This window comes from Solanum lycopersicum, chromosome 5 (genome assembly GCF_036512215.1).
Source record: "Solanum lycopersicum chromosome 5, SLM_r2.1".
Lineage (NCBI taxonomy): Eukaryota > Viridiplantae > Streptophyta > Magnoliopsida > Solanales > Solanaceae > Solanum > Solanum lycopersicum.
The window spans coordinates 2,354,498-2,370,992 of record NC_090804.1 but is presented as its reverse complement, the minus strand read 5'-3'; the positions used below and the strand labels follow the sequence as shown (position 1 = coordinate 2,370,992).

The window sequence follows — 16,495 nt, the reverse complement described above, 5'->3', positions numbered from 1 at the left end:
AAAATATGTCATGTCATAGCAATTTTTTGGTGACAAACAAGAAAAAGTGAAAGAAAACAAAAGAACAATAAAGACGAACTAAATGAAAGGCTCTATAAAGCACATGAAAAAATATTGACTCATATATATTAGTATTAAATGAGTGTCTTGAATTGAATTTGAGCATATTAAAATGAGTTGTGTTAATAAATAAGCGAGTCTTCTTCAGTTGAAATGAGTTGAACCAAAAACGGGTCATCATAACTCAATCCGTTTTGTTCTTATTAAGTTTTAATTTCTTTATTTGTTCTTTTTAATATGTTTAAGTACATAATAAACTATTTCATCTGTATTATGGCTGTATATAACATATCAATTTTTTAAAAAAATCACAAAATATTTTGCCAAAGTTTCAATGGGTCAATTTGAGCTATATATCAACCCAATTTTTAGATGACCTATAATGAGATAAGCTGATAAATAAACGAATCAATTATGAGTAGGATATATCATGTTTTCACAAGCTAATTTTACAACTTCTAGTATAGAACATGAAAATTAATGTTCTTGGATTTAATCTAAGGCCAAAACCTTTAGAGGAAATACAAATGATTTGATTAGTCATGAATCAATTGAAAAACCTACATTAGAGAGTTTTTACAACACTAATCCAAAACTAAAAACTAAGTCCAAACTAAAAAGTACACAAAAACAAAAATCCAAAAGAAAGAAAACAAAAAAGGCTAACTTGTTGAAACTAAAAAAACACAACATGACTAAAAATTAGTAGTAGGTCATGTTACTTTTCAAGTGTAACATTTGTTAGTAGAATAGCTTGTAGACATTTCACTACTAGGACAAGGTGATGAAGAATCCCAAAGCAAATTTGTCTTCCATGCATCAGCAGCCATATTCAATGGAAAATTATTCATCAACCCAATATTATTAGACCTAACAACATTTCCCCATTGTAATTCCTCCATATGTTCCATGTTGTTGATTATAACATTATTAGCTTCCTTCAATGTTGTTGTAGTTGTATCATCATGAACACCACCACCACCACCACCTTCTATATTCTCCGGTAACGCGATGGAATAATCTCCAAATATAGAAGATGACATGTTTAGAAGCAAAGAAGAAGCATCAATATTGTTCATATTGTCAACACATGATGAAGAAAATGTGTAACTTGTGATAGGGTCATTATTGTGGTTTGACAATGAGTTAAGGGTTTTGTAAAGAGGGAGATCTAGTGTGGTGAAGGTACTAGACATATTATTGTTGGATGAGTTTTGTAATAAGTCATTAAATTGGATAGGTGAAGTAGTACTGGTTGTTTTGTGTATAAATGATGACATTTCATTTGAATTATTAGTAAAATGGCTACTTGTTAGAAAATCATGAGATGTTGTGTTATTTTGAGGTAGTAATTGTGGTGGTGATACCCAAGAATGAGAAAGAGCTCTATGTGCATTGGAGTTTGCTTTCTTGAAAATCCTGCATATTGCCCATGAGTCCTAAAATATTCAACCAAAAAAAATACAAAAAATTACATTAATAAAAACTTCAACTTCTATACACTAATAACAATAATTAAATAATATATATATAAAAAAATTATATTATCAAGTCAACTAAAAAATAATTATGGGAAGTTCCACAAAATAAGATTATTAACTTAAAAAATAAGATTGATTATGTAAATAACATGTTAATTACTTAATGTAAATAAATTAATTTTACTGTCACGATATATAAGTTAAATTTATTAATTAAAAAAGAGTATGTCACAGAGTTTAATTAAGTAGGAGCAATATACATCATCAGTGTAACACTATCAAATTATTTTCACCTATTATAACAGATAACATATCTTATTTTCAAGATCTTTACCAGTAAATTTTTATTTTTTTTAATGACTACATAGTGTTAAAAGATTACACTAACAATATATAAAACTTAATCTCTTTATAACAAAAGAAACTATTTATCGAAAACCACCTCTCTCTACCCCTGAGAGGTATATTTGCATACATCCCACTTTCTCCAGATCTCACTCATGAGACTATATCTATTAAATATGTGTTACGTACTACAACATGTTAAAATATATTGATAATATAAAAAAAATGATTAGTGATTTGTTTAGAGAGACTTACATTAGGAGGTATATGTTTGTCCAAGAATCTTTTTGGTGCATTTGAGTCAGTAATAGAAGGCAATCTAAACTCATGCATCATCCAATCAGTTTTAATCCCTTTTGCAGCTCTTCCTTTGTAGAAAACAAGTGATTTTTTCAATCCAATACATTTTGATCCTTCAGATGAATAAATTGGCCTATCAGTACCTGTTGCTTTCCAAAAACCAGCTCCAGTTACTCTATTTGGTCTTGCACTATTTCTATATTTTCTATCCCTTGGACAATAAAAATACCATTCTTTTTCTCCCACTGCTGCCAACTCTGCTAAGAAAAAAACAACAAAAGAGTTGTTACCTATGTTTCATCTTATAAGGACATAATTAAAAAAAAAAATTATTTGTAAATAAACATTATTGTCAGTATATACAAGCTAAACTTTTATGTAAAAAAATAATTACAAAAGGTATTCACACCTTGAAAAGTCAAACATATTATCTGTTATAACATGTTAAATTATACTGATCGTGTGTATATATGAGTTAAATCCAAAAAAAACAAAGTAGTAAAAACCCAATGAAGTCTTGATGCAAAAGCTATAACATTTTACAAACAAGCTTAGTATTATTATTTTGTTTGAAAAATAATAATACGAGTCAGATTTAAGTAGAGTTTGAGCCCTAAATATGAAAAATGCAATGGACCTTGTAACACGCGATTCAGATATAGTCAGATTCTAATACGAGTACTGGACACTGGATAGAAAACAAAGCAAAGAAGAAGCATGAAGATGGATATATGATATGTAGTCTTACTTGGTAGATCCCATGGATCATATTTATAGATATCAAGTTGCTTGATAAGTTCAATAGATATTGGTTTTTGTTGAACTTTCCTCCTTAGATAAAACCCTACTAATTCTTCATCAGTTGGATGAAACCTAAACCCTGGAAGCATCACTTCATCCATATTTTTCTCTTTATCATTTCTTTCTTCCATTAAAAAACCCTAAAAGACCAATAGAACAAACCCTAATACACCTACCTACCTTACACAACCTTTTTTTACTAAACAAAAACAAAACTTGTTTAAGTAAAACTTATAACTATTGATGAAACCCTAATATTGTTGTTGTTGTTGTTGAAGAAGAAAAGTTTATAAGTTGAAGAGAGAAAATGTGTTTTAAGTTTGTGAATTAAGAAAGTGGATTATATGGTTCCTAAAGAGGGGTCTTCCTCCTAAAGATCAGCCGACTTTTCTGCTGACTTTAATAGCTCTATCTCTACTTGCTTGCCCCTTCTTTGGCAAGTACCAATTTTGGCTTTATCTTTGGTTAAGCAAATTATTATTGTTTTGTGTGTATCACGTATACTGATAGTGTAAAGAATTTTTATATGTCCTACGTGATGTTGATCACTAGAACTCTTACTTTATTGAAATTTTTATATGTCTTACGTGATGTTGATCACTAGAACTCTTATTTTATTGGTGAAATTTCGATTTTCTACGTATAATCTCTCCCCATTTCCCTTCCCCTATTCTCAGTTTTTTCAAAAAACTAGAAAAATACATTTGGCTTATGTGCACATATATTGTAAAATCTCTTAGCAGTATCGGAGTTTATTTCATTGAGGAACAAGTTATTTTGAGATTAGTTATCATAGATTACAATTTTGGTATAAGTAATTTTGCGATTTTATTTCAATCAAACTTAAAATAAGTTAAAATCCTGTTAAAATAAATACATCAAAAAAATTAATCTGTATAAATTTGATATAGTTTCTTTTATATATATATATATATATATAATCTCCTTAACACAAGAACTATAGGTTCAACTACGACGTGTGTCATTATTATTTTGTTTGAATTTCTGAATTCGTCACTCAAACTTATGTTTACCTCATATTTAATGGACAATTAATACTTTTAGTTATTTCTTTTAGGTGAAACTAAAGGAAAAAAAAGGGGGAAATAATGTCAATTAGAATTAATCACCTACCAAATGAACTACTATAAGGTAAAGAAAAATAATGAATTCCCAGCAATGACTCTTATTTCTCACTTCAATGTCTTGTTGTACCAATTTGTATTTTGTTTATTCCAAATTTAAGAATCTCAAGAAACTCACTAAATTGACCCTTATAGGGATATGATATTATTAAATGTTTGTTTCATGACTACACAATAAATTGATCTTTAATATGTCAAGATATATAAATAATTAATGTGTGTACATCAAGACAAATTAAACTTCCAAGTAGTTATATATATTTTATCAATTTGCTAATTTTGAATAACTATTTTGAAAACAATTAGAGTCACAGACCAAATGCACATTTATCAATACAAAAGCACAAAATTATATTCAACATGTAAAATTCCCTATGTGAATAGTCTCAGACTTAATTTTTTAAAATATATAATTTTAGAAAACTATATAGTTATCTCAGGATCCAAAAAATCTATTTCCTTCTATTCCATTCTTTCACAGCTTCTATTCCACTGACTTGTCAGATTAAATACAGTTTCTGCTAAAGTAAGTAATTGACTATATATTATACTAAAAGATACTCTTCCAGCTAAGGTAATTAAGGGATGCTTATTATCTTAATTATGATAATTTGAGGGGTATTTTAGGGATAACATGTCATAAAATTAAAATTAGTGTTATACTTGATACCCTACTTGACCATATTGAGGTCCACTAATAAATTCAAAAGAATTTTTAGTTACAAAGATTTTGACTTTCTTGTTATAACATTTTTCAAGCCCTAAGGCCTAAGAAAATCTCAAATTAAATTAGCTATAGTTTCATAGTATATACTTTGAAGATAATAATTATTAGTAGCTATAATTTGCTTATTTATCACACATTACTTACTTTTTAAAGTAGTTGTATCAGCTTGCTGATAACATGTATTTATTCTGTAATTTTCATATATATTAAACATAAAAAATCATATTTATATGTTATAACTATAGTTTGCATAACTGTATTTCATAACAAATTTTATGTTTGCTATGGAGCTTTTGATTTGTATAATTCGCTACAAACATCCAATTTTATACAATTTTCCCTATTAATTAATATGCTTGTATTATGACTTATATTTATTCATTCGCGAAATTTGAATTGATGTTATATTATTAATTTATTTTAAATTATATTTAATTTAATCTATGTATTTCATTTTAATTATTATATTTGGTTATTTGTTATGTACAAGATTTTCACTAATTTAAGTTTCTACTATTTGATGCACATAGTCTATTGAAATTATGTGATATTTATCAATTTAATATACTATCATCATCTATACACACTACAAAAAAAAGGTAAATTACATGAGGATTTTCCTGGGGATTGTATAAAAGTTTGTAGGAAATTTATTTTTCTGTAAATTTTCGTCCTAATTTCATTTGAAAATCCAATGTAATTCACAATTTTCTTGTAGTAACATAACAAACTGAAGTTATAACTCATGAAAGGAAATAAATTTGATTTATGAATGTAATTAAATATGCAACATTTACTTATAAAAGTATTTGCTTGTTGTGAAAACATAATATACTTTTAAATGTCAAATTAGAATCAACTAATTTTTTTTCCAAGTTCTCTTATAAGTTAAATAATACACAGGATATACTATACTCATAAACCTAGGAGAAAAATTATAAATAAACAAAAGCGAGATTTCTACACGTAAAAATAAAGATCTCTTATAATCTCTTACATATATAAAAATAAAATTTTGTCGTAAAAAAACATAAAAGTAAAAATAAAAATGTAAATGGGTACAAAATTAAAATATTGTGCCTTATAAAATGAAGAAAAAAAGTTGTTAAAATTAGTAGTAGTAAAGTTGTACGAATCCCAAACTGCTCTGTTACCTAAATACCCACTCCACTTTCATTTTTCTCTAAATTAGGAGACAAAAATAATTAGAAAAACTAAAAGAAAAGAAGAAAAATAAAAATTGTGATCATAAATTTATTATAATTTTGGCTCGAAATTGTCTTTTCTTTTTGTATTTGATTTTTAGAAGCTATTTTATCTTGAAATATTTTTGAAATCTTTTTCGGAAATAAATTACTACTTTAATATTGATAAAATCGTTTTTACTCTTCAAAATATTATTTTTTTAAAAAAAACTTGGCCTAAAAGAGTTATTATTGCTTGTTCAAGTGTTAATTACATCAAATTGATGTAACTCATGGTAGTTAAATAATTCAATAAAGTAAACACGTTAAATAACTATTATTAAGTAGCGTTATTGTATATTTATACGTACATCACATATATTCGTTGATTTGATATAAATAAATATTTATCATAGTAGAGTTTACCTGTCCATTTTTACTCTTCTTGTTTTTTGGTTGTCACGTGCATGATCATTTATGTTAAAGGTTTGTGTTTACCATACAGTAATTATTAATTACCTTGATTTTTGGTAGCTAAAAATTCAACTACCTAAGTTTAAAGTTAATATATTTAATTAAGACCGCACGAGTCAATTTCCTTCGATTTTCTGACTTTATTGAAAACCAAGTCATGGATTTCCTCAATTTTTCTTGCTAATTGAAAAGCAATTATGTAACTCTACCTATAATAATAATGATGTGACTATTTCAAAGTTTGAATTTTTTTGCCAAATTAGTATGTTATTAACCCTTGCTAGTTAGGATTTTTCAATTTTAACAATAGGAGTAAGATTTGTGTATAAACTGTCAAATGAATTTTGAATAAAAATAAGCTAAAAAAAGAATTATTGTCAAAGCCGTATAAGGGGTTTTGGTACACCATCACTCCGATACGTTGTTCGATCAAATTGGAGTGTAATAGGAGTTTATTCACAACTCACCGCACAGGGATCAGAGTTTCAGAACGAAATTTATATATGACTCTGATATCATGTTAAATGGAACTTAGCATTCTAATAATTAACTCAAAAAAAGAAGAAAAAAAATTACCCAATCCATAAAAAGAGTGATAAGATGTTATCCCAATCTGATATGGGTCAATTTCATCACACCACATTCTATTTGAGGGATCATACTAAGTATGTTGTTTTTATCGTAATTTCTTCTACTTTATTTGCCAACCATATCTAGACAAAGGTAAATCAAGTGTCAAAATCATTTGAAGTCAGTACTTCGACATGAAACATATATTTATACGTAAACATTTATAAAAATTACAATAAATATTAAATATGAACTCATATCCTTAACACTATAATAGGGGTAGGACATAGCTAAATTATTTTTTTAAAGAACATAAATATAAGATTACTTTCTACTATTACCCTTTTAATTAAGCTCAAACTATTCTCTTAGAAAAATACAAAGTTGAAGGGTAAACATGGAAACAAGTCCCAACAATTTGCTTGAACTTTGATGAATTCACTTATTTTGGACGCCACATAGGATAATCAATAAGATATTCTTCATCAAAAAGTTATACTATTATATAGAAAATTATACCAAATATATCAATCACATAATTTTTCATACATACATATATATATATATATATATATATATATATTAAATCTTGAACACCCTTAACAAAATTTTTGATTTCATCGCTTAATTTGAACTAGTATTAAAAAAGTCCAACAATTATCTTAATTAATTTGATCAAACATAGTACAAATTATTTACTTAATTTTAAAAGGTGTAAGTTTGAGTGAGTCAAAATGGCACACTTTGGGGACTTCAAATTTAGTGAAAATCCACAAATCTAACCCCTCGTTTGTCCCTTCTTTGACCTTGGGCTTCCCTTCCCAAACGTGTAATCAAAACTTAAAAAATATTTTTGTTTCTAATAATTCAAACTACTCAAGCCCCCTCTATATATGTGAAATTCTTAACCTCTTCACATTAATACTTGAGACTTTTTTTTATATATATTTTAAAAATAATAATTTTGAGTGTACTTTTTTTTTTAATAGCAATTAATGAGTATGCATTTGATATATGAAGTGTATTAAGTGGACTTTTATTCTACTCTCATTAGTCATTAGTTTCCTACTGCTTTATATGTATAAAAAAAGTCTATTCTTGAGTGTATATATAAATTCTACCCGTACAAATAAATAGAGATGTCAAATGAATGAATTAAGCTGAATTAATGAATATCGAAACGAGTTGAACAACTCGATAAAGGAGTGGAATGTTAACCTACTTAAATATTACTTGGGTTAAAGTAAATTGGACTGAAATAATCATAACTCCACCTGTCTAACTCTTACTAAGTTACACATTCAAAGTTAATTTTATTTTAATTATTTTGAGTATCTAATAAAACCCTCCTTTGCATAGTGACCTTAAAAAAAACATAACAAATTAAAAAGAAATCATTAATAAAAAATATTTAGATAAAATTTCTCATAGATCAATTTAGATAACATGCCGGCCTAGTTTTGAAATGGGCTACACTAAACATGTCAAAATGAACCCAATTAAGCGGGTTGTTAACCCGTTCAAACATAAATAGATCGAACAAATTATAAATTGAGCTAGTTTCAAATATATGCAATAAAATAATTAGTTTACCAAAATGTAGTTATGTTTTATTTATATAAAAAGTAGCCAAAAATCATAGGAAGTATACATTACTATATAATATATATAGTTTATTTATACATGCGTTATACATTGACTATACATTATAATACACTTAAAAGACGGAAAAATAACTTACTATAGCTTGCCAAAAGTATACACTACTATACAATATAGTTTACCTATACATAAGGTATGCACTCATGACTATACATTATGATATACTCAAAAAAATGAAAAATAACTTACTATAGATAATGTATACAGGAACTATACATGAAGTATACATTGACTATTCAATTTCATTCAACTTAAAATCACCTCTAGACATCTCAAATTTCAGATATGAAATCCTTTCGATTTTCAACTCTTTCGATATATAATTTCCTCAAAACGATTCACGTTTTCGATATATCGAACTTAAAGAAAAAGATGACGAAGAAGAAAAAGAAAAAAGAAGATGATGAAGGAGGAGGAGAAGTAAGGGAGAAAAAGCCATTAATGACAAAATTGAAAGAAATAATGAGGCTATGACTAATATCCAATAATTTGGTTATTTTTTGAAAGAAAAGTTGCCAATGGCCTTTTTTTTTTTTTAATAATTTTGTCGTATGATTTTATGGTTTTATTTTGACATTTGAACAAATTGGATAACATATATTTTTTTCCCTAGACTAAAATAAGTAGATAGAAAGGTTGTTTCGCCTATTAATATGAAGAATATGTTCTTATAAAATCGTAGTCTAATAGGATCAGCCAGTGACGGTAGCTAAAATAAAGTAAAACTCTTAGAAGATAGATTTTTGCATCTGTCTTGTTGAATCATTCATAATTTCACACATATTTGACTGGCAAAAAGGTATGGTGAGTAAAATTTCATCCATATTCACTATCGATATTAGTTAAGTGTCATTAGAAGTTTAGAACTAATGTCGCTAAAAGCTTTAGGGACATATACAAAGAGTGTTAATTGCCGTAAAAAAATACATATTTAGCAACAATTAATCTTTTAGGATGATCGATGGTGAAAATCTCTTTCCATGATACTCAGGAGCAGATAAAAATTAAGACTCTCCGTACAATTTTGGCTTTAGGTCACTGATATATTTGAGTCGCCCTTATCTCCATAATCTTTCATTATCAACACATCAGTTTTAGTTACTTCAGGGAAATTAGGACAAAGCACGGGAAGATCACTTCCCACCACTCGTAAGTCTCATAAGATAATCGCCATCTCCATAACTCGGAAGCTCCAACCTTCTCCATGTCTCGTATGCTAAATCAAGAGAAATGACGTTGCACATATTGAACGTATCAACATCACCATAAACTTAGGCTTCTATCTAAACAAAAGCAGGAAAAATTACGCCTCAAGATAAGTGCAAGTTGGACTTTGACCGCGCATCACCATTATGTATTGTTGTTGCTAGCTAACAATACTACACCTTATCAGCCTTACCATGACACATCAGGGGTCGCCTCACGGTGGACAAAGCTGATATTCAACCTTATAGAACCAGACTCTAATAGCAGACACCACTGTTGGATCAGTAATTCAGCATAAACTCAATCTGGCTGAGTTAATCGTCTAATTCTACTTTACAAGACTGATTCAGGAAGACGACTTGCGAGAACTGATGTAATGCATGTCCTAATAATCAAAATACAGCATTGCAGCCAGAATAAAGAAATTTGATGCTCAGAACCTATTTAACTATTCAGAAACTAGTGCATCAAATCAGAAGTTTTAGGAATTCGATTTTCAGTTTATTTGTTTTTAAAAAAACAACCGAGTTGACAAAGTCTTGTTGTAGGTTGTTAGACTGTGGCAGGTTGATAGCTAGTGTAAAAATTCTCATGGTAAGTCTTCTTATCAATTAATTTGTTGGGATGTTTGGGGTCGAATAGAAAGGAATAGTTGCGGAAGATTCATATAACTGTACTCAACTTTATTAGGACCAAGGCATGCATAGTTGATTGATATGTCTAGGTTGTGCTCCATAGTTAACATTATCAATAGTATATAATAAAGTGCCAAGTTAGACATGGACAAATAATATGCGTGGAGAGAGTAGTAATTAAACTGCAAAATAGAGATGAAGATCCAATTGAAGAATTTAACGAACGCCTAAAAAACTATTAAGGGGAAAATCCTATAAAAATAAGCTAAACGACCAAAAAAATAAGAAAGAAAAAATCTGCTTCAGGCATGATGATGACTGCAATAGTTCTTCACTTTGCCTAGGAAAAATGGTACCCTCTTTGAGTGTGTGTACTCTCTGTAAAAGCAATCATCTGACGTCGTAAAAAGTACTTGACAGCATTGTGTAGATAATGAAATTTTATGAGTGAAAACGGAAGTGATCAAATCTGATGCACAACCGTCCACCTTGATGCAAGAAGTGGTTGGAGCCGGAGCCGGGCCCCAAGAGGGAGGCATACGCGATGGAGAAACGACATCATCAACCGGGGATGGGGATGGAACTGCATGAGTTGGTGAAGCCACATTATCAACCGGAGATGGAGATGGAACTGCATTATCGAATGGAGATGGAGGAGCCACATCATCAGCTGGAGATGGAGATGGAGCCGCATTATCAACCGCATGACTACAATAGTTCCTCACTTTTCCAAGGAAAAATGGTACCCTCTTTGAGTGTGTGTACTCTGTGTAAAAGCAATCATCTGAAATCGTTGAAAGTACTTGACAACATTGAGTGGATAATGTAATTCTACGCTTGAAAACGGAAGTGATCAAATCTAACGCACAACCATCCACTTTGGTACAAGAAGTGGATGGAGCAGGGGTCGTGTGTGGTGGCGAAACCACATCATCAACTGGGGATGGAGCCATATGCGTTGGTGAAGCCGCATTATCAATTGGAGATGGAGTTGGTGCTGATGGTATTTTTGGGTGAATACGCCACCACCATCGGGGCCACAATCCAATTGAATAAGTATCAAACGATTCTGCTTTGGGTTCGGTTGCAGTGGCAGCAGCAATGCATATGCAACCCAACAGCAGAAACAGACACAACAATTTGGCACTTCTCAACGATGACGATGACATGTTTCAGAAGAAAGAATGAATAATTAATTAGCTAAGATCAAAGAATTTCAGGCGATACTTCCAAAATCCTTTAAACTTGTATAAAAAAATTGATAAGGTGCAAAAGGAGTTGATATAAATAGGCAGAGAATTCAATTCCAATCCCTTTATACTTCAAATATCAAATTCTATCCAAATTTGGATTTCTTTTTTATGTACAAAAGCCAAAAACAATTTAAGCCATACTTAATTAATCCCAATCCTTTTATACTTTAAATACTATCTACTTCTATACAAATTAGGACGTCCAGTCGTCCAATTTTAATAAAAAATTATAGTTCAAGAATGTGTTGCAATCAAACTATAACTCCTCCTCAATCAAGACAACCGCCCAAAACAACTTTTTTGAAAAATGTTTAGACAATTGTCCCTTAGCATTTGTCCTGAAGTACAAAGACTTCCATATCATTAGTAATCATTATTTATGATATAAAATCCAGAAAACAATTAGAAAAAAAGTGAACGATGTTGTTATCACAGACCATTTCCTTCCAAAAACATTGATCTCTTCACCGCGTAGCTTGGGGATCTCAGTCATGTCTAATAGGATAGATCCATCAGCCGTTTCCTTTTCGATATAAGTTTCTATTTTTGTTTCTTCACCTTACAACATCATAAGTATACGCAAACCTTACCCCCTACCTTGACTATTTTTGTTATTATACTAACAAAAAAGAACACACAAAAGCTGCACCATAAGACTTATGGATGAATCGATAATCTCTGTTCTTCCTCATGAAATCATCGTAGAGATTCTCTTGAAAGTGCCACCAAAGTCTCTTTTGAAGTTCACGTGTGTTTCAAAATCATGGCTTGAACTAATCTCCAGCGCAAAGTTTATAAAAGATCATTTGAAATTAACAGCTAATGACAAAGAATACAGCCATCACAGGATTATTTTTCAAGAATCCGCGTGCAATTTTAAGGTATGTTGTCTCCCTCCCATGCTTAACAAAGAACGAGGCACCGAGCTATTTGACATTGGTTCTCCCATGGAAAACCCCACTATTTATACTTGGAGTGTCGGTTCTGTCAATGGATTGATTTGTCTGTATAGTAAGATAGAGGAGCCCGTTCTATGGAACCCCGCTATTAACAAGTCTAAGAAATTGCCTGCATTTGGAGCTAACTTAAAGAACAGTTGCTCTTACCATCTGAAATATGGTTTTGGATATGACGAAACACGTGATGATTACACTGTGGTAGTTATTCAGTGTATTTATGAGGATAATGGTTCATATGATACCGTAGTCAACGTATACAGTTTAAGGGCTGATTCTTGGAGAACAATTAATAAGTTTCAGGGCAATTTTCTAGTAAATTCTCCAAGTAAATTTATCGATGGAAAGCTTTATTGGGCTTTATCAGCTGATGTTGATACGTTCAATATGTGCAACATCATTTCTCTTGATTTAGCAAACGAGACGTGGGGAAGGTTGGAGCTTCCGGATAGTTATGGGAAAAGTAGTTATCCGTTGGCACTTGGAGTGGTGGGAGGTCATCTTTCGGTGCTTTGTCTTAATTGTATCGAAGGAACTAATTCCGATGTGTGGATTATGAAAGATTCTGGAGATGAAGTATCATGGAATAAGATTTTCACTATCAATCATCCTAAAGACCTTGGGGAGTTTATATTCTTTACATCCATTTTCTCCGTACCTTGTTACAAGTCGAATAAGGATGAAATTTTACTTTTACTTCCCCCCGCTATCATGACATATAACGGTTCAACTAGACAAGTAGAGGTTGCTGATCAATTTGAGGAGTGTGCTGCTGCAGAAATCTATGTAGAAAGCCTTGTCGATCCCCTATTGATATCATGAAACCTCACAATCATAATCATTTGACAATTTATGTTGAAAACCTCCAAACGCGCGTTTGTAGAGACTAGATTTTTTTTTTTAAATACAAGCATTGTGTTTATGTTGGTATTGCTAGTATATGAATCATCAATTTCTATACAATTATTCTCTTCACGAGCTAGCGATAATTTGATACTTAACTATTTAATAAAACTTTCTCCTCTGTTCTGCTCTGCTACTGTCTCACTTTACAGAAAAACATCCTTCCGCCTTTCACTGCTCCGCTACAATTTTTGTAATTGTTACCTCCTTTGACTAAAACATGTTTTCGTTTCTTTTCTTTTCGAGATTGAATTGAGACTGTTCTACTCAAATTCCTCTCATGGTATTTTGTTGTGTTATTCACTGTTCTCAGAGATGCAATCTTAATTTGTTTTGTACTATTGAATTTCAGGAAGTCGATCAAAATAATGTAATAATCTGTTTTATTTTTCCATCGTGTCTGTTGTATTTAGTATCAGACTTGTAGTTCTTTCATGTATAATGAGGATTAATAGTTGATTCATATGCCTATTGTATTGCGAATAAGTTAAAGGATGTGTTCCATAGCTAATATTATGAAGTGATATAGCAAATGAGTTGTAAAGAGTGTACCAAGTCAAACATGGACAAATAAATATGCAACGAGAGAGTAGTAATTAAACTGCAAAATAGAGATAAAGATCCAACTGAACTAATTAAAGAATTTAATTGAAAGTACTTAACAAACGCCTAAAAACATTTTAAGGGGAAATCCTATATAAATAAGCTAAATGACCACAAAAATAAAAAAGAAAATATCTGCTTCAGGCATGATGATGACTGCAATAGTTCCTCACTTTGCCTAGGAAAAACGGTACCCTCTTCGAGTGTGTGTATTCTCTGTAAAAGCAATCATCTGAAATTGTTGAAATTACTTGGCAGCATTGAGTGGATAATGAAATTTTACGCTTGAAAACGGAAGTGATCAAATCTGACGCACAACCGTCCACCTTGATGCAAGAAGTGGTTGGAGCCGGGGCCGGGCCCCAAGAGGGAGGCATATGCGATGGAGAAACGACATCATCAACCGGGGATGGGGATGGAACCGCATGAGTTGGTGAAGCCACATTATCAACGGGAGATGGAGATGGAGCCACATGAGTTGGTGAAGCCATATTATCAACCGGAGACGGAGATGGAGACACGTGAGTTGGTGAAGCCGCATTATCAACGGGAGATGGAGATGGAGCTGCATTATCAACCGCATGACTACAATAGTTCCTCACTTTTCCAAGGAAAAATGGTACCCTCTTTGAGTGTGTACTCTCTGTAAAAGCAATCATCTGAAATCGTTGAAAGTACTTGACAGCATTGAGTGGATAATGAAATTCTACGATTGAAAACGGAGGTGATCAAATCTAATGCACAACTGTCCACTTTGGTGCAAGAAGTGGATGGAGCAGGGGCCGTGTGTGGTGGCAAAACCACGTCATCAACTGGGGATGGAGCCATATGCGTTGGTGAAGCCGCATTATCAATTGGAGATGGAGTTGGTGCTGATGGTATTTTTGGGTGAATACGCCACCACCATCGGGGCCACAATCCAATTGAATAAGTATCAAACGGTTCTGTTTTGGGTTCGGTTGCAGTGGCAGCAGCAATGCCTATGCAACCCAACAGCAGAAACAGACACAACAATTTGGCACTTCTCAACGATGACGACGACATGTTTCAGAAGAAAGAATGAGTAATTAATTAGCTAAGATCAAAAAATTTCAGGCGATGCTTCCGAAATCCTTTAAACTTGTATGAATAATTAATAGGGTGCAAAACGAGTTGATATAAATAGGCAGAGAATTCAATCCCAATCCCTTTATACATCAAATATCAAATTCTAATCAAATTTGGATTTCTTTTTTATGTACAAAAGCCAAAAACAATTTAAGCGGTACTTAAATCCCAATCCATTTATTCTTCAAATATCTACTTCTATCTAAATTAGGATTTCTATATATGTCTTCCAATTTTAATAAAAATTTATAGTTCAATTGCAATCAAACTATGACAACTTCTCCTCAATCAAGACAACCGCCAAAAATATTTTTTTTAAAATATTAATTAATTCGCCTAGCGGCATACCTAATATGGTTTTGGATATGATGATTCACGATTATAAAGCTTTATTTATTGATCACTATTTGTGATTATTATAAAGGAAGTAGCTAGGATTTGATTTAATTGTGCTCCATAGCAAACGTTTGCAAAAAATTGTCAGATACCTCTCTCCCAAATATCTCGCTCGCCACTCTTCTCCAATCTCTCGCTCGCTTCCTCACTTTTAATATAAACACAAGTGTATAAAAATTGTTTCTAATTGTATAAAGCAAAGAAAAATTGTATAAATACATATATTTTTGTTCCCCTCTCTCCCCTCTTCCAGATCTCGCTTGCCACTCTCTCAAATCTCGCTCGCCACCCTCGCCTTTCTCACTTATACAAACAGAAGCAAAATGTATAAATTATGTTTCTATTTGTATAAAGCGTGAGAAAATTATATACATACATGCAAGTACATATATTTTCATCCTATACACTTCTAATTATACAATAGAAATACTCCCCTGCCCAGTTTCCTTTGCCTTTCTCTCTTTCTCGTTTTATACAATTTTCAAATTGTATCTAATTTCTCTCTTTCTCGTTTTATACAATTTGATTCAATTGTATATTCCTGGTCAAGTCTCTTTTGTCTTTCTCTCTTTCTCATTTTATACAAATTCAAATTGTATATAATCATTCTATACACTTGTAATAATACAATTCGTTTTATACACTTCATTTTTATACAGTTCTCTGTCCAAATGTCTTTCTCTTTCT

General features: G+C 31.0%; 3 protein-coding genes and 1 pseudogene across 4 annotated transcripts; 1 reads left to right on the top strand and 3 right to left on the bottom strand.

Moving 5' to 3' along the window:
• Positions 1-571: 571 nt before the first annotated feature.
• Positions 572-3,359, bottom strand: LOC101266416 (putative NAC domain-containing protein 94). 2 transcript variants are annotated; one of them, XM_026031029.2, is made up of 3 exons: positions 2,935-3,359; positions 2,142-2,443; positions 572-1,499 (listed from the first exon to the last, which is right to left on the bottom strand). In XM_026031029.2, exons 1-3 carry the CDS (start codon positions 3,116-3,118, stop codon positions 786-788), a joined length of 1,200 nt encoding a protein of 399 aa, XP_025886814.1. In that variant the 5' UTR covers positions 3,119-3,359; the 3' UTR covers positions 572-785. The 2 variants fall into 2 exon arrangements, with proteins under 2 accessions (XP_025886814.1, XP_004238798.2); XM_004238750.5 differs by having other exon boundaries at positions 2,142-2,446; positions 2,935-3,303.
• A 7,533-nt stretch (positions 3,360-10,892) lies between these two features.
• On the bottom strand, positions 10,893-11,759 carry LOC101260935 (uncharacterized). Its single transcript, XM_004239338.1, has one exon. It carries the CDS (start codon positions 11,757-11,759, stop codon positions 10,893-10,895), a length of 867 nt encoding a protein of 288 aa, XP_004239386.1.
• Positions 11,760-12,100: 341 nt separating this feature from the next.
• LOC101266121 (F-box/kelch-repeat protein At3g23880-like) lies at positions 12,101-13,833 on the top strand. Its single transcript, XM_069297745.1, has one exon. The coding sequence runs from the start codon at positions 12,503-12,505 to the stop codon at positions 13,619-13,621; it is 1,119 nt and encodes a 372-aa protein (XP_069153846.1). The 5' UTR covers positions 12,101-12,502; the 3' UTR covers positions 13,622-13,833.
• A 496-nt stretch (positions 13,834-14,329) lies between these two features.
• On the bottom strand, positions 14,330-15,672 carry LOC101260641 (uncharacterized; annotated as a pseudogene).
• Between the last annotated feature and the right edge of the window lie 823 nt (positions 15,673-16,495).